Here is a 22746-nt window from a genome sequence, read left to right as displayed (position 1 = left end):
GCTGAATAATTTTGGCCATCCTTGTCAGTCAGTTGGTCGGTGGTCGACAGGGCAAGACTCCTGATATTCAAGTCTGTGACGAGAGAGATAAACGACGGACGCGTGGCTCGCTTGTGCCAATTAAGTCTTGTATTCGTCTCGCGGAGTCGCAAGATATGTACTCAAAGTCAGAACCCTTTTCCGCATGCGACTCACCATTTTCCAGGGCATGTTGGACACCCAGTTCCCGTAACTTGTACACGTTTGCAAACATGGCATGAATCTTTTCCGGAGTCTCTTAGTGTGTCATTCCAGCCGCCAATTCGGTGCTTGCTCTGGAGGTTGAGGCAAGGAGGATCCCCCTCTTGTGCCATCCGCCCACGTCTACCGCAATCCAATCTTGCTCAGGATGCTGCCAGTAGCCGGAGTCTTCGCATCGCCGAAAACAGACAGAATACTCTTCCAAACATGCTCTGGGTCTTGGCTGGCGTCAACCCCAGACCAAATGCCCTTGTTTTTGTAGTAGGCAACCACTGGGCTCGTCTGTTGGTGATATGTTCCCAATCTCTTCTTAAGAGTTTCGGCATTATCATCGGTTCTTTGGATAAGAGGCTCTCCAGTGATATCGTCCTTCATGGGCTCCTTTGGTGGATTGAAGACCTTGTGATAACTCCGGCCCGAGGCTGGATGGATCAAACGGCCGGTGATGCGGGAGACCAGCAGGCCGTCGTCGATCTGGAGTTCGATTGCGTGCTTTAGAGGTTTTTTCTCTGCCTCAAGCATGGAGTCGAGGCCTTCGGCTTGGGCGACCGTTCGGGGGAAGCCGTCAAGGATGAAACTAGCTGTGTCAATAAAGGGTGGACACGATACATGTAGCACGGAATCTTACCCATTGGCGCATTCTCTGTTCGTGTCCAACTCGTTCTTGATCATGTTGATCATGATGTCGTCACTGACCAGACCACCTTGATCCATGATCTTCTTGGCCTCTCTTCCCAAGGGAGTCTTTTTCGCGACTTGCGCTCGAAGCATGTCACCAGTAGCCTGTTAGACTGTCAATTTCTGGTCCAGGGCAACGGAGGCATATAACCATACCAGATGACACACGCAGTATTTTTCTTTGATCCGGGGAGCTTGAGTTCCCTTGCCTAGCGCGGGCGTGTCAGTTTCACGCGTAATATGACGGGGATAATGCCAAACGGACCTGCGCCCGGGGGACCGATGAGAATCATGCGCATAGAATCCGTGAGCGAGGTCTTCTTTTCGCCTTCTAATCGTCGTTCGAGAGACCAAACTCGAGCCTCGAGCTTGTGGACCAGGTCTTTCAGGTCCTCGACATGTTGATCGGTGATAGGTGCCATGATGGCTGAGTAGCTCAGCGAAGGGGACCTGACCAAGGTCGAAGAGGAGGCAAGATAGCTAAAGTGCTGATGCTCCTTGCCCGGTGAAGTACAAGCGAGGAGGGAGGAGGATGAGGAGTAAAAGCAATGTGAAATGTGAAGAAAGCTGGTGCAGAGCTGCAGAGGTTTGGTGACCTTCAAAAGTTCAGCGAGGACGAGAATCCTCCGGTTTACCGGGCGTTACACCAGCCTCCCCGAGGTGTCAACCTGAGCTCCGGCTCGCCAAGAAATCACGTGCTTTCCTTCTTCCCGAAAGTATCCCGATCCGTTCCTTCCTGCAGACCAGAGCCATGGTTGAGATAACATCTCAATCTCAACAGTCATGTGGCAAACCGGTCAGAAATGGATGGAATGATGAATGATGTCGACCATCCGAACCGACGGCTATCTCGAATCGCACAGTGCCTGAGGATTCCTATTTCGCGTCTGAGACGTTGTTGGGAACGGCAAACATCACGTCCAGGCTCTGGTCCGCTTGTGGCTCCAGGCTTTGCAGAATAGAATGCATGGGGTACTGCTGATCCATAGTTTCCGGGTCATCTTCACCTGTCCTCCCGTCCGACAGCGACTATTTAATGCCGCAAGTGGCAACGAGGGCTCCAGCAAGAACGTCTGGTGAAACACTGTCTTGACATTTCAACTTCTTATGGCATGGCCTGGAGTCCGATGAGGAGCTGATGCGCAACAGAAATATCCTCATTGTCATTGTGGAACCTAATGATGCCTAGTGACTTCGAGTCGAAGAAAGGCCTCGACCCAATCAATGCATGGTGACCAAAGACATCCGCCCTCCATGTATGATGCTTGTCAAGCTATATGACCCGATAGCATTCTACGAGACTTCTGAGCAGCACCAGTCTATCAAATTTACCTCCTCCAGGAGTAAGTGGCTGTCTTACGACAAAATCAACCGATGCATGGGCCACAAGCTGTATGTTCGCTCTTCTGCACGTCTTTTATGCGATGGGGTGGCTTAGTGATGGCCGTCGATTTCCGCTGGTTCACTCCAGAGAACTCGTGGTCAATATGGCTTGGTTGAATCATGCAAATGATTTAGTCGTTGATCCCGGGCCGGATTGTCAAAATTGACTGATTTGGTGCCTCAAGACAAACGTGTCTTCGATAAACCAGCCTGAACTCAGGGCTTCCCGTGGCATTTCCCCGATCTCGGCCATGTTTACCGCCACACGGAGGCTCTGTGCGTCTGCAGGCCAAGGGAAATGCTGGGATAGCCAGAAATCTGGAAGTTTTTGCTGGATTTTTTTTCGCAGCTGTGGACTTCCCGCCCGTCTCTGGACTTTCCTGTATCTGACTAAAGACCGTGCACGACCTAAGACGCTCAGAGTTGTCAACATGGCTACATCTTTGATCCTTCACATTGACTGCCTTGTGAATCTCAAGACCTCTGGTGTTCAGAATTTTGCTTCACTAACCGAAATACAAGGATAGCTTCTTGAAGCTCTAACAGACACTACGGTCGGAAGCATACAATTCTTCTCAGATTTCATCACTCCAGATCTTGAAATGTGCGTCGTATAGAGCCCAGAATATGCCACGCGGCCTTATACCGGGGGCAGCCTTGTGGAAAATCCTGGGATTGGCACCTGGGATTTAGATTGCTGCATGATTCACCGTATACTTCAGCGTTGGTGATCACAGTCGAATTATCGGTAAGCAGCGCACGGAACTGACTATAGATCAGAGTTATGTGTCAGTTTATCAATACGCAGAAAGACCAAATGGCTACCTCTTGTGACTACGATGATCGGATTGGCGTTGAACAAATTGATGAGAATTCATGCTCACAATCTGGACGAGGAGCTGGTTCTGGCCACCATCGCGACGTCAATCCACAAAACTGCCGGCCTCGGTCAGCGGACACTGACCAAGTCAAAACTGTTGCATGCAATGGAATTCCACGAATAAGAAGAAGCCGTGTTCCTGAACGACGCAATATCAAAACGCAGGCTGTACTGGATTGCCGACAAGTGCTAGCCCCACACAAATGCCGACCGATGCTAGTCCAGAGACTTGCTGTCTGCTGTTGACCATGAAGGGATGTCTACGCCTGCGGGAGAAATCCTGGGCGATGGAGGAGAACGAAGAGTAAAAGGCGGGATCGACACGGCTTTTCACCGAAGTAGACGGCGATCCCGGCACGATTTCTCCTCATTTTGCTGTTTCTTCATCCCTCAATGGACAAAATGTTCATTGCACGGCCGAAGACATGTTGTCAAAAAGCAGGTTTTGCACTTTCCCCGCATTTTGTTCTGTTTGACTTGCAGCGGCTTCCGGATCGACGGCACTTAGGGCGCCTAAGGCTGTTGGGAGGCGAAGTGGCCTGGATTGCAAGCAAGCCCAGAGGGCCTACGTGGAACCAAGCATTTTCAAGCATATATGAGAGTTATCAAGCTCTTCGGCCGTTCGTGATGAAATGTGTAACTTTGGCAGATTTTCCCACCCACCAAAATGCTTTGTCTCTTGATCATTTTCGGTGCCGTCAACTGGGTGAATGCTCTTCCCAGTGCAGCCACTTGTTCGAATTCTCTCCCCAAGCCAAATGTCCCCGGAGCCATCGTTACTTCTTTGACTGCATCAATTGTTCACAATTATGCTGTCAACATCACCGGCGAATCAAATAATTGGCCTGGTCAGAACATCACAGGCCTCGACTTCTGCCAAGTCAATGTGAGCCTCACTCATCCCGGGACGGGAGATCATGTCAACAACCAGGTGTGGCTTCCTCTGACCGGATGGAATGGCGTCTTCCTAGGTGTGGGAGGCGGTGGATATGTTGCTGGATCCTGGTCATCGCTGGCACCAGCTGTCGAGCGCGGCTATGCCGCTGTGTCCACCGATGCGGGACACGCTCAGAATAACTCTGGAGACGCCACGTCGTGGGCGCTAGTCAGCGAAGGTGACGTAAACCAGAACCTCCTGGTTGACTTTGCGTCGAGGTCGGTTCATGACATGACGGTGCTAGGAAAGGCTGTCACCACCAGTTTCTATGGGTCTGCGCCCAAGTATGCGTATTGGCAAGGATGTTCGACAGGCGGCCGACAGGGTCTTATGGAAGCACAGATGTATCCGGACGACTATGATGGCATTGTCGCTTCGGCTCCTGCCATCAACTGGAATGACTTCACTCCGGCTCAGCAGTGGCCATACACCGTGATGAACAACGAGCATTATGCCCCCCCTCAATGTGAGTTCGATGCTGTTAACGCTGCTGCAGTTGCAGCATGCGACCATCTGGATGGCCTACGAGATGGTATCATTGGTGCTCCTGGACTCTGCAAGTTTGATCCTTCAAGTCTTATTGGCAAGAACTATACCTGCCAGACCGATGGGACAATTAGGCGCTTTTCGAGCAAGACGGCGACCGTTGTGAAGAAGATTTGGCAGGGTCCGACCGCTGCAAATGGCACAGCGCTCTGGTATGGAATTCTTCCTGGCACCAATTTCAGCTCGCTGGCGCCTACCGAGACCTTCAAAAATGGCACCACTGTTGCAGAGCCATTCGGTATTTCAGACAGTTGGTTCCGCGACTTCTTGTTCAAGGACGCCGACTACAACACTTCTAATATCACCTACTCCGAGTTCCCGGGATTGATCCATGAATCGCATGTGGAGTATGATTCTATAATGGGTACGATGAACGCGAATTTGTCCGCTTTCAAAGTTTCTGGCGGAAAAATGATCACCTGGCAGGGTCTCGCTGACAACCTGATTATGCCGAACGGGACCATGAATTATTTTGGCAGAGTCAAAGCCTTGGATCCGAATGTCACGGATTTCTATCGTGTCTTCTTTGCTCCTGGCGTGGGACACTGCGGTGGCGGAGGAAGTGGCCCGATTCCAGACAACGCCTTGATGGCCTTGAGGAACTGGGTGGAAAATGGAACAGCTCCGGAAGTGCTGCCGGGTTCGAGCGGGTACAAGGTCAATGGGACTGTTCGACATCAGAACTTGTGTCTATATCCACTTGTCTCAAAGTACGACGGAAAGGGCGATCCAACGAGTGCCTCCAGTTTCACATGTGCAAAGAATTTCTGAGCTAGCTGAAAGAGTCACAGCTCATCAATGCCCCTCGTGAGGCGGGATGATTTCCATTCATGGCCTCAGAGGATGGAACTGGCTCAGAAGTCAGATCAGAGATTTGACATGATTGACGACATATGTAGCGGAAGACAAGATTCTATTATGGTGTATTGGTTCTATTTGTGTACTGCCGGGTTCGCGTCAGCCTTGCAGATCTTGGTACTCTGATTGGCGCATGAGGACTACCCTGAAAACTCCTTAAGACCAGCCTCGCCACGTCTAATTCAACAAATCATATTGAATCTTCATGCTTCACCTGTAAAATATTCAATCTAATCCCCCAATGCTTGATTTAATTTGCTTCTATTCATTCTTTCTAGAGAGTCTTGTTCAGCGTTTTGTATCGACTTCGTAGCGTGACGTCACACTTGCAGTTGTCAGCCGCATCCTTCGTCGTCAGCCGCCATCTTCTGTGTCAATTGAGCACACAACATCATTCTGGAAGCGATTAATTTGGCACCCGAAGATGCAGCGCTGGTCCTCCTTAGTCAGGACGATAAGTGGCGGTGGAAAGGCCACTGAATTTGAGGGTAAGATAACACAGAGATACGCCCCGCTGGGTAATACCAGCTCTTCCCAACCTTCGCTTTCACATCTGTGGGGTTTTAACCAGGGCTTCGGAAGGAGAATTCTAGTCTATTAGCACTGGCTGACTGCCAGAAGATCCCAATCTAGATGAAAACAGGACGTTGTTCCAGGCCTTCGAATGGTATCTGCCAGTGCCGCCGGGTGATAGTGCACTGCTAAGTGCGAGCCATTACGATACCTTGATGGCCCTGCTTCCACACCTCTCCGCCTTAGGTATTTCGCACATCTGGATACCTCCAGGCTGTAAAGCCACTTCGGTGCATGACAATGGATACGGTATATATGACCTATGGGATCTCGGTGAGTTTGATGCAAAGAACAACGGCAAACCACCAAGGACGAAGTGGGGCCATAAGGCGGAGCTAGAGGCATTATGCGCAAAGGCAAGTGAACTGGGAATAGATATTCTTTGGGATGCTGTTCTCAATCACAAAGCCTCGCCAGACGGCAAAGAAGTCAGCTGGGGAGTCAAGGTAGACCCTCACGGTAAGCCACTTCCTTGGGAACGAGGCGACCAGACGGTAGTTGGGCTCATCATGCAGCAGACCGGACGAAGGCCATCTCTAAGCCCTATGAGCTGGAAACGTGGACAAAATTCACGTTCCCTGGGCGCGGCACGAAGTATTCCGACATGAAGTACAACTGGAAGCATTTTTCTGGCGTAGACTATGATTCCCGCAAGAAAGATCATGGCATCTTCAAGCTCATTGGCGACGAAAAGCGAAGCGACTGGGCACACGATGTCAGCAAAGAGTTGGGAAATTATGACTACTTGTGAGTGACCTTTCCCGGTTTCTCGCAACTTTCGAGTTCTCCAACTCAAACTTACAAACTTGCGGCAGAATGTTCGCAGACCTTGATCATTCGCATCCTGCTGTACGAACAGATATCTTCACCTGGGGAATATGGATTACCTCGCTGCTCAATCTCGGCGGCTTTCGCTTGGATGCCATCAAGCATTACTCTCTTTCTTTCCTTGCGGACTTTCTTGCACATCTCGAAACAAAGACCCCTCAGGGGAAAAAGTTGCTTTTCGTTGGGGAGTACTGGGACCCTGACCTGGAAGCTTTGACTAAGGTTATCAGAAGATGCCATGGACGGCTGAATCTATTTGACGTTCAGTTGGTATACACCTTCAGCGACTTTTCAAAGGGAAGAAAGCATGATTTGACGACGATTTTCGACGGCACTCTGGTACAACGGGATCATGTCCATGCAGTGGTAAGTCTCTCAACCCGTTTCCAGGCGTGGTGAAGCTTGCAAGTCTGATGTGCGCTTTCGGTTTGCAGACCTTTGTTGCGAATCACGACACACAAGAAACACAGTCTCTGGCTGCGCCCGTTGAGGAGTGGTTCATACCGCTGGCCTACGCGCTGATTCTGCTTCGCCACAATGGAGGGACCCCCTGCGTCTTTTGGGGGGATGTCTTTGGCAACCATGGCCCACGGCCTCGACTCCCAGCGTGCGGTGGCAAGCTTGCGCGACTCATCGCCGCAAGAAAGCTTTACGCCCATGGCGCGCAAAGAGACTATCTCGATTTGAAAGACTGCATTGGCTGGACCCGGCTGGGCCACAGGTCCAAGTCTAACGGAGCCGGTCTTGCTGTTATCATGACCAATAGCTGGGACAGGAGGTCTAAGAGGATGTTTGTGGGTCACAGGCACATTGGGGAGAGGTGGAGGGATATTCTCGGCTGGGAAGACAGGGAAGTCGTGATTGACTCGAAAGGATTCGGCACCTTTCCTGTCGGCCACAGGTCTGTCGGGGTCTGGACGTCCGACAAGGCCCCCGATTTCGAGAAGATCACCAGATTCACATTTCCCAGATTGGGGCACAGCGCCGCCGCGCCGGATCCGAACATGTTGCCTGTGTAGGGCAAAGAGATTACGTCTCCTTAGGGAGGAAGACTCTGGAACGATCGACCCATCGAACCTCCTCCACAGCGGCGTTTCCATTCTTCCGTCCAGACGCCGGCGGAGTTGCCAGAACTACTCCTTGTGGATTGATCTGGTTGACCAGCCGGATCCTGTAGCCACTCGACAATGGTCTCCAACATGCAGCTGACGCCGCCTACGAGGCCCTTGCCCCCACAGACACACCACCGAGCAATTTTCGTGAGCTTGGAGCATCTTGGGGAATTAGCTTCACAGAGCAAAGACATGCTACAATCGATAAGGCGGTACACGACGCTCGTCGAGGTTGCGGTGGAAGGATAGCTACCCATGGAGGTTCGCGATTGGGTCACAAAACGCGGAATGGCTCGCGGAACCAGATAGTTGCATCCCGGAGACAGTGGTTTGATCGTTAATATACTTTTTGAAGGATATCTGGCTACTGTACAATTTGCTATTCGGAAATCTTCAACCGCTACAGGATTTGCCTCGTTCCAGCTTGACCCACAACGTCTGTCCCTCTAGCCGTCCAGCGTCTTGGTCTAGAACTGATATTTGAATTCAGGCGATCTGTCCGTGAACTCTTCGGGCGGGGTGACCACGCCTTGAGCGCGTTGTTCATCCTTCGCCGCCTCACGCCTTTTGTAGAGCACGCGCAGGATGTTGAACACAATGAATGCAAAAGCCAGACTGCCAAGGGACCAAGCGTGGCCGAGAACGAATCTGGGTGCGTCTGTGGAGGCGTAGATCTGGCCAGAGATAATCCCCCCAAGGTTTGTCAGAGTGAGCTGGGTACCTGGAGGAATTGTTGTTAATAAACGGACGTACACAGGAGGCAGCAGGATGGACTTACCCAAACTTGCAGCTCTCTTCCCGTCTGGCGCCACGTTGCCAGACAGCCAGGCAATGTTACCTCCAGTGCAGAGGAAGCAGGCCGTGGCGATAAGATAAGTTGCAAAATATTGAACGCCCACCGAAACATCGTCCATTTTCAGGAGGATGGCGTATCCCGCAATGCCAACGGGAGCACAAACCACCATGATGAGGAATCTCTTGTGGTACCTGTCCGAGATAACTGCGCCAACGGCGTACACGATAGCACCCCAGAGGTTGACTGGAATGACAAGATATTGAGCTTGTTTGGTCGAGTAGTGCAATCCGTTCTTGATGATAATGGGCAAGAAAGTGCCAAAACCATAGAGAATAGTGACAACGGCAATCTGACTGACACCGTGCAGCCAAGTCTTCGCATCTTTGAAAGCCAGCTTGAGGTCGTTGAGTTTGTAATGGCCGTCCCCTCCAGAGTAGGACTCTGATAATTCGGCACGGACAGCCATGATTTTCTTCTCTTCCTCGTTGAGGAAGTAGGCAGTCTGGTAGTTCTTCGGGACCAGGTATACACACAGTCCCGCCCAGACAAGCGTGATGAGGCCCTCGAGGATATAAAGCCAACGCCAACCAGGGTAATTGGCGACGCCATCCATGTATAGGATGCCGAAGGCGATGAGGCCACCAAAAGCGCCAGACAGGGCAGATGCAACTATATCCTGTTAGACTGGGGCACCTTCTGAGGACGCATAGTACTAACTGAAGAGATAAGAGATTCTCTGAGCCAATTCTTCTCGTCTGTACCAGTTGGCCAAGAAAAGGGTCATGGAAGGGAACAGGCATCTATAGGCATGAACAATTAGCTTCGTCTACTGCATGACTCGGGCCAAAACATACCCTTCAAACCATCCCAGGAGAATTCTGCAGACACAGAGGCCAGCAAAATTCTGGATGAATCCCATCGACATACACACCAAGCCCCAGCAAAAGGTGATAATAGGGATGACTCGATGGAACTGGAGTCGCTTGACGTATAGCGAAGTCGGTAGCTCGGCGAGCACATAAGTACAATAGAAGATGGATACCGCAGTCTATCGTGAGGTCAGTCAACTGAAAAAATGCTTCATGGCACGAAGCAGCTTACATTGAGCTGGTTGCCATGCAGACCGATATCATCAGCCATGCCCTGAGTAGCTGCGAACCCAATGTTTCCACGATCAAGATAGCTGATGAGCATGAGAAGCATCATCACGGGGGCGATGTAGAGATCGAGCTTGCGCCGCAACTTGGCTTCCTTCTTCTGGAACTCGATAGCCTCTCTAGAGCGGTCATCTGCAACATACTCCTCGATCTCAGCCTTTTGCTTAAGTTCCTCGGCGTGGTCTGCCATGGTGAAGTTCCGTTGGCTTCTCCTACAGTCTGAAAGTCGAAGATTTGCAAATATTTGCTTCGTGGGTGCGAGAGCCGGTCAATATCTCTGTGGAAGGACGAGAATCCTGTCCAGGAGCCCTGCTTATGATTCTCAAGCGAGTTGGGGTATCAAGTCCAGAATCAAGCCACGTGGGGAAAATCCTTGTAGAATTGTCCAGCTGGTGGATATCTCCTGATCAAGCGGATGCAAGGGAAGGAGGCAAAGAATGCAATGACACTGACATGCTAGGAGAAATTCCGGGCAGGAGACCTGATGTGATATTGTCTCTCGACCAGGTCCATAACCTTTTTGTTGGTGGCCAAGGTGGAACAAGTCATGGTCTGCATAAAGCCGTCTTGTGCCATTGGTGGAACCTATGGCTTAGGCTGGATTAGTGAAGTGCGCAATCCTAGGCTGGGGCCAGTACAAAGAAGGCATAGATTGCTGATCGGCAATGCCTTCGGGAGACACGCTAGCTGTCAATTGTCGATGTAACCAAAGTTCCATCTTCTGGAGGTTCCGGAGGTTGGGGTTTCTCCAATCGGCATTTATCACCAGCACACCTGTTGGAGAAGTTGGCGATGTGCGACTGAGCGGGACGGATGGGTGCTTAGAACTGTCTAACCAGCCTCGATGATGTCGAGGAGGGTGGACTGACGCCATGATAAGACGCAGATGGGAACAACTATTACCATCATCAGATTTGTCAAGTGTGATTTTGGGTCTGGATGCGTGATGACCGTAAGGTATCGGTCTTGTCATGATTTGCCCAGTCGTTCCGCCAGTATAGGCGCAGCGACGTTCGATGTATGAAGACTGAGCTGAGTTGCAATTTCCAAAACCTCCATGATTTCTTCAGGTGTCCCACCATACTTCAAGACATTCCTCATATGCAGCTTTAACCCTGGAACATAAAGGTGAGTGGCGGCGGCGTCGAATGCACAGTATATCAACTCTTTCACCTGTGGAATCGGTTAGTGAGATCTGGTAGCCTACTTCGGAGAACGAAGGAAGACCAACCTTGGGTTCCAACACGCCTCCTCCTTTGCCTGAGCCGTCCACGTCCTTGAGCCAAGGCACAGATGAGAAATTCAAATACGCCTCAAAGAATTCCGGATCCAGCGCCAGAAAATCCTCCCAAAAGGTATGCCAGTACCCTCTGTTCTTCGTGAAGTCTGCCTTCAACTTCTCTCGCTTCTCGTCGAAAGGTTTGCCAACAGTGGCATGCTTGTCATATATGCCCTCCTCTTTCATGACTTCGACCAGTAAGGGCACTCCAATGTTACAGGCATGGATGCCCAAGGTTCCCGTCAATTCGATCACTTCGATTATCTCAGCTGGAGTTGCTCCCTCTTTCAGCGCGGCATCTATATGCTTTCGAATGCCCGGGACGTAGAGATGGGTTGAAGCAGCGTCAACGGCGATGGACATCAGCTGCTGGATCTTGGGAGACAAGTATTTCTTCTTCTTTGGCACCGCAATGAGATCGACGCTGGCTTGGAAGAGCTCAGGGCTGAGCTTTGCAATACTCTCCCAGGATTCGTCCCATTGCTCCTCGCCCAGTCGAGAGATGAAGGCTTTCTTCAGTTCTGCGGGGTCTTTTGACGAGGCCATGGCTTTGTGCTTGTGCGTGGATATTCACTCAGGGGAAGTCGAGACACAGGATCACAACGACCTGCACATTCGCTGCAGTTATGTCCCACGGGCGAGGCAACGGCTGAATAACTTGCTAACCCGTCGGTTCTCGCCCAGAATTGGAGAAATTGGGCGGAGTTGGAACCGAAAGACGCTCAGAAATGCGGCGTGTGGGGAAAAGATGAATTTCCAATTTCAACTACCCGGGGCAGCGGTTTGATGTCTGAGTCTGTACGAGGTACATACGAGGACCTAGGTGTTGGTATACCCTGCCCCACTACTAATGCCTCGGAAGACCACCTTCAGCCCCAATGGAGGTTCTGGAAGCTCGAGGACAGCCAGCAACGAAAACAAGCAGAAGATGATTGGCAGTTTCGTGGGGTTGCGCCCAGTGCTATGTCTGTCAACGGTGTATAGCAGTGCACTGACACGGCCTTGTGTGATATATGACCAAAATTCAAGAGCTCCCAAAGAACCTTGATCGATTTGCTGGATCCTCCTCCCACTCAAAATCATGCGCAAAGATAACCTCAACTCCAGACAATTCCAACTGTTGGATTCGTTCAATGGTTTGCTCCGCCAATTTCTTGTCCGCGTGGATACAGCAGATATGACCGTGATCGTCAAGCCACTCCCCGATTTGTCTCTCGTTCCTCATAATCCGTCTGTCGTGACAGGCATCTCCAGCCAAGTAGACGCTGGACGAAGGGCTAGTCCGTGCCAGTAAGTTGATGTGGCCAGGAAGATGACCTGGAGCGTCCACGATAAGGAGACTGCCATCATGGAATATGTCGAGGACCCGAGGTAGGTTCCCATGAGCCTTCCATTCTTGAATGAAATCCGGACCGCCTGAATGCAAGGGCTGCTTCTTGGCTTCTTCTTCTATATCTTCGTAAGGGTTGGAAAGCTCGATCGTTCTTTCAGCCGGCAGTAAATCGGACTCAAAAAATGAATGACTCCCTCGTAATGACCCATGTCCTTGTAGCAACGCATTCGCACCACTCCCGATCACAAAGGTACTTTTAGCGAAGTCTCGAGGTTCTCCGACATGATCCCAATGAACCTTTTCGCTCCTTCGTCAGCCGAGCATTGGGAGTTGAGTATATAAGACTTACATGCGAATAGATGACGTATTGAATGTCGTCGGCGGTCAGCCCACCCGCGGCGAGACTGGCAGTCACGTCGGGGAGAGTGGTCATGGGCTGTCTTGTTTCGACATGTTTCTGAATGGGTGGCGAGTATCTACTGAGGTCCCGGCGCAGACCAAGGTCGAACACTATCCGTGTTGTTTGACCCGACTCTTGATCTCGATGGACTATCAAGAAAGATAGAGAGGGGACGGTTCTTCGGGCGGTCTGCGAGGCTGGATGTACAAAGAAACGTTCCGGAAGCGAGAAGTGGCCAGCCGAAAGAGCGTACACTTCGACCGTGGCCTCGGAGGGGCTCTCTGGCGGTGACGGCGGTGCCTGGCTCAGATACGGGGAAGACATGCCGCCGCTGCAGCTGTTGAGGATCGGGTCGAAGGAGCACTCAGTGTCATTGACATGACCTGAGGAAGTCTTTCAGATTTTAGCAAGATCGATATTGACCCAAGATCGGATTCCAACCACGGTCCCACTTGCTGGAGGATGGCCGTTGGGGTAAGAAGCATGGCCAAAAGCAGCTTCGGCATGTTTTCACACTTCTCCAATAATAATATGAGGAGCAACCGGGCAAGAGGGACTCGTGGTCCACATGGCCAGACCAGTCGGCTGGTGAGGTCGGCGAGAATGATCCTATGAGGTCTTGGAACCTGATGAGCGCAGTGTACCTGGGAAGGTTCGCAGATAACGGCGGCTTGTCAGTTATCACTAGCCGCCCGGTGCATGATAAAAGGGACTGAGGAGGCACGGAGGCCACCTTAGGAGGCAGCAAATCCATTCTCGCAGTCGCAGTGTAATATAGACAAAAGGAACAGGGTGATCTGAGAAGCAGCTTGAGACCTCGAGCCAATCGCCTACCCACTTAACATATCGAGGTATTGCTGTGGGAGCTCTGCAGGTAGGTGCCTGCGCTCGGTTTTGGTACCCAGTTAGCCCACTCCAGGTGATGGCGCCCTGGAAGCCTAGCCGTGCCAACCCCCCTTTCACGGGTCCTGTGCCTCCCACCGTCCTTCTCAGAAACAGCCCCGCAGCATGTGGCCTGTTCGCCCACTATTAGGCCCATGTTTTTCACCTGGTGGCTTGGCGAATCTCAAACCCGGACTCGCCTGCACATGCGGCGTCCACCGCCCAGCTGCCTCCGCAGCCACCCCAGGAAATTCCCCCAGAGCTTCATTCCCATCATCTAAGCAATTCGTGCTTTTTGTCCAGATACCTCTTTGGGCACCCCCAAGTCGCCTCCTTAGCTTCAGGATCTTGTCACAGCGCCCGGCAGAAATGCTCTCGAGCCCATGATTGAAGACAACATTAATGCGGAGATTGACCGGCCGGAGTTGGAGGAAGATCGGAATCAGGAAGAGCCCCCCAAGAAGCCCAAAAGATTCCAGTGCAAACACTGTCAAAGGCTGTTCGCGCGCCTAGAGCATCTTCAACGACACGAACGAACTCGTATGGCTCTCTGTCCCCTCATAGCTTCGTATGCGCGCCCCTCCTGACCTCTTGTTAGATACTCGAGAGAAGCCTTTCGCCTGTAACCAATGCGACAGCAAGTTCACACGAAGGTATCGTAACCGTTGGTGTCGCAGACACTGGTAGCTGACTTTGGTGGAGTGACCTTCTGGTTCGACATGAAAGACTCAGTCACGACGCTGAACGCTGGGGAAGAAATGGCCGAAACGGCCAGAGTGCTGGTGTTGCCAGTTCAACAACATCGTCGACTGCTCGAAAACGCCGGAACACTGATGAACACCACACTTTGGATCTCACCGATGGCCCCAGCATGACCTCCACAGATTTCAACGCCTCCCAAGGCATCGCCCCCAGCTACCTACCTGCGAATGCGACTCAGAATCCGAGCAGTACGCCAAATGGTCATGACCTTTCCTTTGCAACATTGCTCATGGCTGCGGAGCATGCTCGACCTCAGGATCACCAAACCCACGCCCCTCTGCGCCAGCCGAACCCTCTGGCAACGCCCATATTCCCTGTACAGGACCAGTTCCTACCCGAGCCAACTCCGCAAGCTTCCATGCCTGCCCCAACAGACCATGTCAATGGCATTGTCGGTTTTGATTTCGAGGACTCACTTCAAGATCTGGCAAACTTCATGGACAATGGCGTCTTATCCTCTTATCATTTTTCATCGATGATCAGCGCCGAACAGCCCATTCCGTTCTTCTCACCCGAATCCTTCACGCATGCAACCGACGTGCTGCCAACAACCGAGCCCCGTCAGATCTCACGCCCTGTATCTCGTGCCCTCCCTAATCCAGATCACCCCGAAGATTCCGGCTCGTTCTCGCGCTTTGGGTCTCGTCTACCATCGCTGCAACCGGAAGAAAGTCCTTCGGCGCCGCAGAACGAGCAGAACAGCATCCACCGTCCATTATCCGACATCAACAACGAAGACCGGCAAAACATTTCCTTGAAACTGGCGGAGTTCGCTCACGTCGTGCCCAACACCTTTCAGCTCCCGTCTCGGCTAGCATTGTCGAGATATCTCGCCGGCTATGTCAACGGCTTTCACGAACACCTGCCCTTCCTCCACATTCCGACGCTATCTGTGAATAATAGTTGCATCGAGCTTATCTTGGCAATGGCAGCAGTCGGCGCACAGTATTGCTTTGAGGGGTCAAAAGGCGTCGAGTTGTTCTCCGTCAGTCAATCAATAGCCATGCAACGCATCCGCCAGAGAGACGCCAGGTTAGCCGCCTTCCATCGATCGGCAGAGGTATCGCCGCAGTATTCCGGACATGGAAAGTCCAGCGACTTGACGACAGGAGAGACACCGCGCAGTGGCTCCATGTCGGGATGCTTGGGCCTGCCGTCACAGCCAGATTTCGACTCTGGCTTGCAGAAAGAAGACCTGATGCAAACAGCACAGGCGCTGCTGTTGCTCATGGCGATGGCTACTTGGGCGAAGCACCGGGAAATTCTTCGGGAGGCACTTGCAATACAAAGCGTCCTAGCAACACTGGTGAGGGACGACGGCTTCAGGAGCCAGCCAATGCCCGAAGACATTAGCTGGACCGATTGGATCCGACGGGAGACGACCAAACGAACCAAGTTCATCGTCTTCTGCTTTTTTAATCTGCACACCATCGTGTACAACGTTCCATCGCTTATACTGGCATCCGAAGTCGATCTCACATTACCTTGTAACGCCACGGAATTCAAGGCGCCAAGTGCAAGTAAATGGAAGGAATTGCGAGCCCGTTCAACCCCCGAGACTAGCTTCCAGACCGCCTTGCACCGCCTGTTCTCCCGCAATGGCAACGATGTGAGCACATACAATTCTTCATTGGGCAATTACGTCCTCGTTCATGCACTGTTGCAGCATATTTTCTTCGTCCGCCAGATTTCTCGATATCGACTTGACCACGACGGCGATTTACGATCTGATGACGTCGCCGCCATAGAGCAGGCCCTGAGAAATTGGCAATTGGCGTGGAAACGCAATCCTGAATCGTCCCTTGACCCGATGAACCCGAATGGGCCAGTGACTTTCAACTCGACTGCGCTCCTGCGCCTCGCTTATATCCGCCTCAATGTCGACTTAGGCCCCGGGCGGGCGCTCGATACTCGCGACCCTGTTCAGATTGCCAATGCCTTTCGAGACAGCCCTTCTGTCAAACGGACGCCAAAGCTTGTCCGAGCAGTCCTGCACTCTGCTCATGCTCTCAGCATTCCAGTCAAGATCGGTATCCACCTTGTCGCACAGACGCAGACTTTCATGTGGTCCATACAGCACTCTTTGTGCACATTGGAGTGCGCCTTTCTGCTAAGCAAATGGCTGGAAGCGTTGAGCTTACCAGACTCTGGTCCTGCAATTACAAATGACGAGCGGAAAATAGCGACCTTGGTAAAGACAATGCTCGACGAGACAGAGTTTGCGATGCATGTAGATGTGCCTATCGAATCCCCTGCTGCCATGAAATACCTCAGCGCGGGCGTCCTAAGGGTGTGGGCACAGGTGTTTCGTGGCGCTCAGACATGGGCAATTGTCGATGTCATTGGAAAGAGTCTCAATATCTACGCTGATATGCTTGAAGCAGGATAAACAGAATACGCTGGCCATTTTGTTGAAGTCTGTCGCTTTTGTGCGATCTCACAAATGCCCATCATGGAGTATCGTCGACTGCGCATCGGGTTCAAGTAGGGACGCCTCATCCCCGACACTGCTTATGATATCCCTTGCAGAGTTCATCGCTTGGGCCTTCGTGCCCCGAGTCTTCCTCTGGGTATGCAATACCGCGAGCTTACTGAGCTAAGTCGGATGAGGACTGCTGGACCTCGCCGAAGGCTAAGCAGCATACGTCGCCCCGGTGCATATCCGCTGGCCGTTTTGTTGGCGACAAAGGGCTACCCCTACTATTTTCTGGTCTGTTACGAGATACAACGCCAGACTTGGAGTACTACTCTAAGCACCTGGTCGATCAGCCACGCAATCTGAGTGCTACAATTCGCAACCAATAATGCGAGGAGAGAAGTTGGCGGCATCGTCAACATGGCCCCAGACTCGAGGTTTGTCAAAGCGGCCTTCCAGCTCGATAATCTGGGACATGATAATACTAGCGGCAGCACCACTCGTGCACTGCCCGGATCATTGTGCGTTCTTGGTCGTTAGATGCTATCATACCACGGGGCTGTACCCTAATGGTGGTATATCAGACTAGAGCAGCAAGAGTTGGATCTAGGAACCAGGCAACCACAGAATAGCAATCTCGTTGAAGCCAAAACTTGTTTCACTGTCTCAGGCTCAGTCTACTTTTTCTGCCTCTTGTCTCTCCCTGGAATAGTATCTCGCCTCATTTCTTGTCCCCGTTGGCCTCCTTTTCTGACCGTCCCTGGTCGTTCAGCCACTTATAAACCACACGAGCATCTTTGCCCTTATATCTCGGGTCCGCCATAGCCTCATCGAACGCCCCCAAAGTGGGTTTATCCAGGATGGTCCTCGCGCCGACCATCTCGGCTAACGACGAGCCCATCTCCAGCACGTGCTTGCACAGTTCGATCCGGAAGCCCCCCTCGTAGCCTCGACTTGCGGGGGCGTTGGCGTGGATTCCGGGCACTGGGTTGGACTGGGACGTGACCCAGCATTGTCCGCCGCTGACGTTGATCACATCGGTGAGCAGTTTCAGATCCAAGCCCATCTTGGAGCCGATGTTGAGAGCTTCGCTCGCGGCGAGACTGGTGATCGCGGACAGGTAGTTATTGATGACTTTAAAGGCGGTGCCGGCCCCGACGTCACCGCAGTGGAATATACTATCTTTCTTACCCATATGTTGCAGGTACTCCTTGGCGCGCTCGAATGCGTCCTTGGTCGAGGCACCGACCATGAAGGTCAAGGTCCCGGCCTCGGCGCCCATGGGTCCGCCGCTGACGGGCGCGTCGACAAAGTCGAGTGTGGCTCCTGGGGCGAGTTTCGAGGCGGCGTCCTTCGCGGCGGCCGCGACTTTTAAAATGGTGGCCGTTTCGATCGTGCCACACTCCATTATCAGTTTTTTCTGGGGGCTTCCGTTCTTGGAGACCTCAATGGCCCCTGGAATCACTCCCGTAGTCGGGTCTAGGTACACTTTCTCTACCGACGCCGCCGTGGGGAGCATGGTTATGACTGTGTTTGCTCGCTTGATCGCCTCGTGACCGTTGGACACGACCTCGATGGGGCCGTTGGAGGAGTTTTCGGCCTGGAACTTCTTCAGGGCGGCCTCGGAGACGTCGCAGATCAGCAGCGTCGAGCTGGAGGGGAGTTTGGCGCGGAGGTTGACAGCCATGGAGTAGCCCATGACGCCGATGCCTGTGAGAAATCTCTTAGATGATGTGTACATGACTAGAACGAAGGTTGTGCCTCTTTACCAATAAAGGCGACAGTATCTTGAGGAGATGCCATATTGTCGATGTGTCCAGTCGCCTGGCTTGTGTTGTGTGGTCTTCGGTAATACTCTGTCTTCTCGAGCTGCGGACAAGGTCTCTTGCGTCGTAGTAGTAGTTATAGTATTATACAGACGAACGGAAACGCGCACGACGGTGTCTTTCGACAAAGGTTAGGTCAGCCTCGTGGTTACCCCCTACGTATTTTGCAAGAATGATATTCAAGACGATCAAAACTTGTCGTCGACATGCTTTTTGGCCCTCTGGTCACGATGAAACGGCCACTCCACCCCTCGGAGTCGATGCCGAGAGGACTCCAATGGGATGGATCGTTGTGCGGGCAATTGCGATGCGGGTGCGTCTTGAAAATGTACGCGACATACCTCGACTCCGTCTGTCCCTGGGTAGTGCTGGGTTGTTTCTCCCACAATACTCCGTCCTACCGCGTTGGGGAAAAGGAAACGGGTGCAGGAGAGGGAGAACAGGATTTCGGGGTTGGGGAAGCCAAGGAGATTTGGAGGTTTAACCGAGGCAGTGGTTTTTCCTAAGGTGGAGATCGGGGAAACTCTTCCCCAATATCCAATATCTGGGCAGCAAGGCTCCGACTCAGATTGCTCAGCATAGGCACTTTGGAGAGCCACCCAAGAGCAGTCCCTGATGCTGATGGACAGGGGTCGGTGCATCAACGGGTCCATCGAGGAAGTCCCAAGTAGGAAGAGACAAGTAGCCAGGGGTTATGGGAACAACGATGCGCCAGACAAGGCTTGGGTTTTCAGGGGTGTGGCATCCTGGGCAGAGCCATATCTACGTTGAATTCAACTTTACGAAAATGGTTGATGCCAACTTGCGGCACTTCCACGAACAGCACTGTCTGATCATGCACTGGTCCTCGCACCCCTTTCCGAAAACCTCTCTTCAGACCTTTCTACAGGGTTCCTGGGAAGAACTTGCTCTGATTCGCCTCCCTCCAGCCCTTGTCGTGGGCAACGATCACTTCCACGTCCACCTGTCCCCCCGTTTCTCCCTTCGCAAACACAGGACACGGTTTCTTGAGCAAGGGCCCAATCCTTGACAGAGTCTCTTTTGCCTTCTCCGTGTCCACATGCACAGATCTCAACCCTCCGTGGCCATCATCATATAACGCGATGTCCTTTTCGCCTGTAAGGATCCGCGGGTCGTGACAGCAGTCACCCCCCAGGTATGCCCACTTCGTGGGACTGAGACGCGCGAGGAGGTTAACGTGTCCAAACAAGTGTCCTGGAGAATCAACAACGTACAAGCTGCCGTCGCCAAAGAAGTCTACTGTATTGGGGAATCCCGCGAATGGTCGCCACACATGCTTCGTCTGCGACTTGGCGGCGGTGGTGCTTTCCTTGCTCGTTGGCGGTAATTCGGATGTGCGATCCTTTGGGAGGAGATTTGGATTGAAGATTTCTTTCGGATAGTGAGGTGGCGCCCCGTTTTCCAACAAGTGCAGTGTCCCGGACCCGACGACGAACTGAGAGTTGGGAAAATCATCGGGGCTGCCCTCATGGTCCCAATGAACGTGAGACAGCATGACTATGTCGATATCCTTTGCGGGATCGAGACCTCCTGCTCGTAGACTATCAGCGCAGTCCGGATGGAGGATAGTAGGTTGACGATTGGCAATATGAGCTTGTTGCGCAGGCGGGTATTTGGTCAGGTCACGCTTGAGACCCAGGTCGAAGACGAACTTGGTCACTTTCCCATTTGGAGACGGATGCTGTATCAGGAACGATAGGGAAGGCACGGTCGCTTTCTTTTCGGGGTCGGCATCGGTGATGAACAGGCGTTCAGGTAGAGTGAGCTGTCCTGCCTCGAGGGCAGACACTGTCACGTAGACCTCCTCTTTACTTGGCGAGCCCATGGTCGAGTTGATTCTTCTCACAGACTGTTTGCGGCGCAGATTTGCTCAGGGAAACAATCAATGGCAGGGTTCTGGTCTTGTGGTTTTGACGATGAGGCTTATTGTTTCCCCGCAACATGGAGTCGACAACAGCGCAATTTGGTCGCCGTGTGTTTGGAGAAATAAAATGGTGAGGCCGATTAACGGAGCAGCCCCAAGCAGACGAACCTCCACTGGCCACGGTTCAGCACCGACATAGTGGTAACATATCTGGATTAGAACAGCTATATATCATAGAGAAGGGTATAATTCCCGCACCAAAGAGCAGCACGTGTCTTTCAGTTCTCTAGGGCAAGACAGTTCAATCAACGTCGCTGCGTCTCAGCTCGCCCGATCAATGTAACTGTCGTGTGTCTTAAAATCTCATTCGGCCACAAGTTGCCATTGCCATCAATGCTCCAATCCTCCATGTTCTCGAGGTCGAGGCATCGGGGGGAACAAATTCGGGAATCGTCCTCTTGGGTAGAAGCGCCTTCGTCATACGCGGTGTGACCGCTGCCAGTCCTGTCACGGCTGAAAACAGACTGCCATTCGTCCGAAGAACTCGAGACCAACGTCAGTGACTCCCATGGTGGCGTCTCTGCAGGATGGTAACTCTCTTCGAAGGAGGGTGAAGAGAGGTGCCTTTGCCTGTGCAGGCTCGCCAAATCAACGGAGTCCGACTCGCAGTGGTATGATCTTTCTTCATCCATGGGGTCTAAAGACGAGACAGTGGTGAAGCTTGTGTATCGCCGAGAGACCCGCGAACTAGTGCTGCCATGCATTGACGAAGACATTGACGAAGCCTCATCCTCGAGGCCTCCCACACCGGCATCCTTACTGTTGACCGAATCAGGGTCAGCGTCCTCTTCATCGGTGCGAATGCAGCTACTCCTAGTGCAGTTCCGCACACAACGGTAGCTTTCTCCAACGAATTCGGACTCGTAGATATAGATGTCGTCCATGTTCAGAGTGTATTTGTGCTTGGCGGTCTTGCGCACATTGCACTTGCGCCATGGGATATTGAGATGGAGAGCATCCCGAGCAGCCTCTATTTCTGCCTTCAAGTGACTTCCGCAGTATCGACACAGCCGTTCGAATTTCCGTAATGGCGTGTCGCCCGTGTACAGGGATCTAGCTAGCTTGTCTCGTATGACCCTCATTGCGTGAAACCGGAGGCACACAGCTTGGTGAATTCCGTGCAACTGATTGCTTCGTGGTACGGGTAATTATAGAGACAGTGTTGGGAAGACGACTTCTCCGTCAAATGGGTGTGAACCGATATATGCAGGGGTATGGTGTTCCTTTACAAATGGTATCACAGATTCGATATAGCAAATGCGAGCGAGTGTATGTGTCAGATCGGTTGGTGAGACGCAGACGAGATTGAGTACAAGAGGAATTGAGCCTCACGGTTTTCGTCTGGTCGAATGTCGCTTGCTGGAAGGAACCTTGGTGATGGAGCAGGCGCCACCTCGAAACCTCGACCAGCTCATTCGATTCACGAATCTTCCCGGAGTTGCGACCTCGTGAAATCAAAATCGAGCACAATTCTGTCGTCAGGTGGAAGGCGTATCGCCTTCTTGCCACTCGACAGGTTGTTTGATTCGTCGGTGGTAGAGGAGTCGTGAACTCAGTGTCTGCATCCTGTCCTATATCGCGTCTGAAAGCCATCGTTGCTGTAGCTGACGACGGAAAAAAAAGAGAACCCACCTTGGGGTCAAGACGCTCGCTTCCCACCTGGACTGATTAATTGGTTTCTGTTGTTGTGTTGGCGAGCCTGACAGTCGCTGCCAACTCTCCGAAAGTCCGCCCAGTATATCCTGACGTACACTATCTGCACACGGGTTGGGCAGTGTCATTCCTTTGTAGTGATGGCAAAAAAGGGACCAGTTTTCAGGAATATGAGCATTGGTGACGCGCGAAAACTGTGTCAATATTCAAGCCTGCCGTATGGTCCTCTAACTTTTAAAGCCCTTCAAGGGCTTGCCCGGAC

At 52.2% G+C, this 22746-nt stretch overlaps 10 protein-coding genes across 10 annotated transcripts; 3 read left to right on the top strand and 7 right to left on the bottom strand.

The window, feature by feature from the left end:
- Positions 1-363: 363 nt before the first annotated feature.
- AYL99_08627 (adenylate kinase) lies at positions 364-1340 on the bottom strand (the record flags this gene model as incomplete). The annotated part of the gene is made up of 4 exons (XM_018840135.1): positions 364-817; positions 869-1023; positions 1075-1127; positions 1184-1340. 4 exons carry the CDS (start codon positions 1338-1340, stop codon positions 364-366), a joined length of 819 nt encoding a protein of 272 aa, XP_018691256.1.
- Positions 1341-3848: 2508 nt separating this feature from the next.
- Positions 3849-5435, top strand: AYL99_08626 (hypothetical protein; the record flags this gene model as incomplete). The annotated part of the gene is made up of 1 exon (XM_018840134.1): positions 3849-5435. One exon carries the CDS (start codon positions 3849-3851, stop codon positions 5433-5435), a length of 1587 nt encoding a protein of 528 aa, XP_018691255.1.
- A 511-nt stretch (positions 5436-5946) lies between these two features.
- Positions 5947-7942, top strand: AYL99_08625 (hypothetical protein; the record flags this gene model as incomplete). Its single annotated transcript, XM_018840133.1, has 5 exons — positions 5947-6010; positions 6141-6554; positions 6614-6842; positions 6911-7289; positions 7358-7942. 5 exons carry the CDS (start codon positions 5947-5949, stop codon positions 7940-7942), a joined length of 1671 nt encoding a protein of 556 aa, XP_018691254.1.
- A 560-nt stretch (positions 7943-8502) lies between these two features.
- Positions 8503-10178, bottom strand: AYL99_08624 (hypothetical protein; the record flags this gene model as incomplete). The annotated part of the gene is made up of 5 exons (XM_018840132.1): positions 8503-8756; positions 8814-9500; positions 9549-9631; positions 9686-9879; positions 9933-10178. 5 exons carry the CDS (start codon positions 10176-10178, stop codon positions 8503-8505), a joined length of 1464 nt encoding a protein of 487 aa, XP_018691253.1.
- A 779-nt stretch (positions 10179-10957) lies between these two features.
- Positions 10958-11813, bottom strand: AYL99_08623 (hypothetical protein; the record flags this gene model as incomplete). The annotated part of the gene is made up of 2 exons (XM_018840131.1): positions 10958-11161; positions 11220-11813. 2 exons carry the CDS (start codon positions 11811-11813, stop codon positions 10958-10960), a joined length of 798 nt encoding a protein of 265 aa, XP_018691252.1.
- A 478-nt stretch (positions 11814-12291) lies between these two features.
- On the bottom strand, positions 12292-13506 carry AYL99_08622 (hypothetical protein; the record flags this gene model as incomplete). Its single annotated transcript, XM_018840130.1, has 3 exons — positions 12292-12897; positions 12950-13393; positions 13453-13506. The coding sequence occupies 3 exons, from the start codon at positions 13504-13506 to the stop codon at positions 12292-12294; spliced, it is 1104 nt and encodes a 367-aa protein (XP_018691251.1).
- A 759-nt stretch (positions 13507-14265) lies between these two features.
- Positions 14266-17033, top strand: AYL99_08621 (hypothetical protein; the record flags this gene model as incomplete). Its single annotated transcript, XM_018840129.1, has 3 exons — positions 14266-14422; positions 14481-14535; positions 14585-17033. 3 exons carry the CDS (start codon positions 14266-14268, stop codon positions 17031-17033), a joined length of 2661 nt encoding a protein of 886 aa, XP_018691250.1.
- A 748-nt stretch (positions 17034-17781) lies between these two features.
- AYL99_08620 (hypothetical protein) lies at positions 17782-18863 on the bottom strand (the record flags this gene model as incomplete). The annotated part of the gene is made up of 2 exons (XM_018840128.1): positions 17782-18770; positions 18830-18863. The coding sequence occupies 2 exons, from the start codon at positions 18861-18863 to the stop codon at positions 17782-17784; spliced, it is 1023 nt and encodes a 340-aa protein (XP_018691249.1).
- Positions 18864-19769: 906 nt separating this feature from the next.
- AYL99_08619 (hypothetical protein) lies at positions 19770-20732 on the bottom strand (the record flags this gene model as incomplete). The annotated part of the gene is made up of 1 exon (XM_018840127.1): positions 19770-20732. The coding sequence occupies one exon, from the start codon at positions 20730-20732 to the stop codon at positions 19770-19772; it is 963 nt and encodes a 320-aa protein (XP_018691248.1).
- Positions 20733-21076: 344 nt separating this feature from the next.
- AYL99_08618 (hypothetical protein) lies at positions 21077-21913 on the bottom strand (the record flags this gene model as incomplete). Its single annotated transcript, XM_018840126.1, has 1 exon — positions 21077-21913. One exon carries the CDS (start codon positions 21911-21913, stop codon positions 21077-21079), a length of 837 nt encoding a protein of 278 aa, XP_018691247.1.
- Between the last annotated feature and the right edge of the window lie 833 nt (positions 21914-22746).

Source organism: Fonsecaea erecta (assembly GCF_001651985.1).
Source record: "Fonsecaea erecta strain CBS 125763 chromosome Unknown Scaff7, whole genome shotgun sequence".
NCBI classification, from domain to species: Eukaryota; Fungi; Ascomycota; class Eurotiomycetes; order Chaetothyriales; family Herpotrichiellaceae; genus Fonsecaea; species Fonsecaea erecta.
Note: the sequence above shows the minus strand (reverse complement) of the source record. Positions and strands in the feature narration are given on the sequence as shown.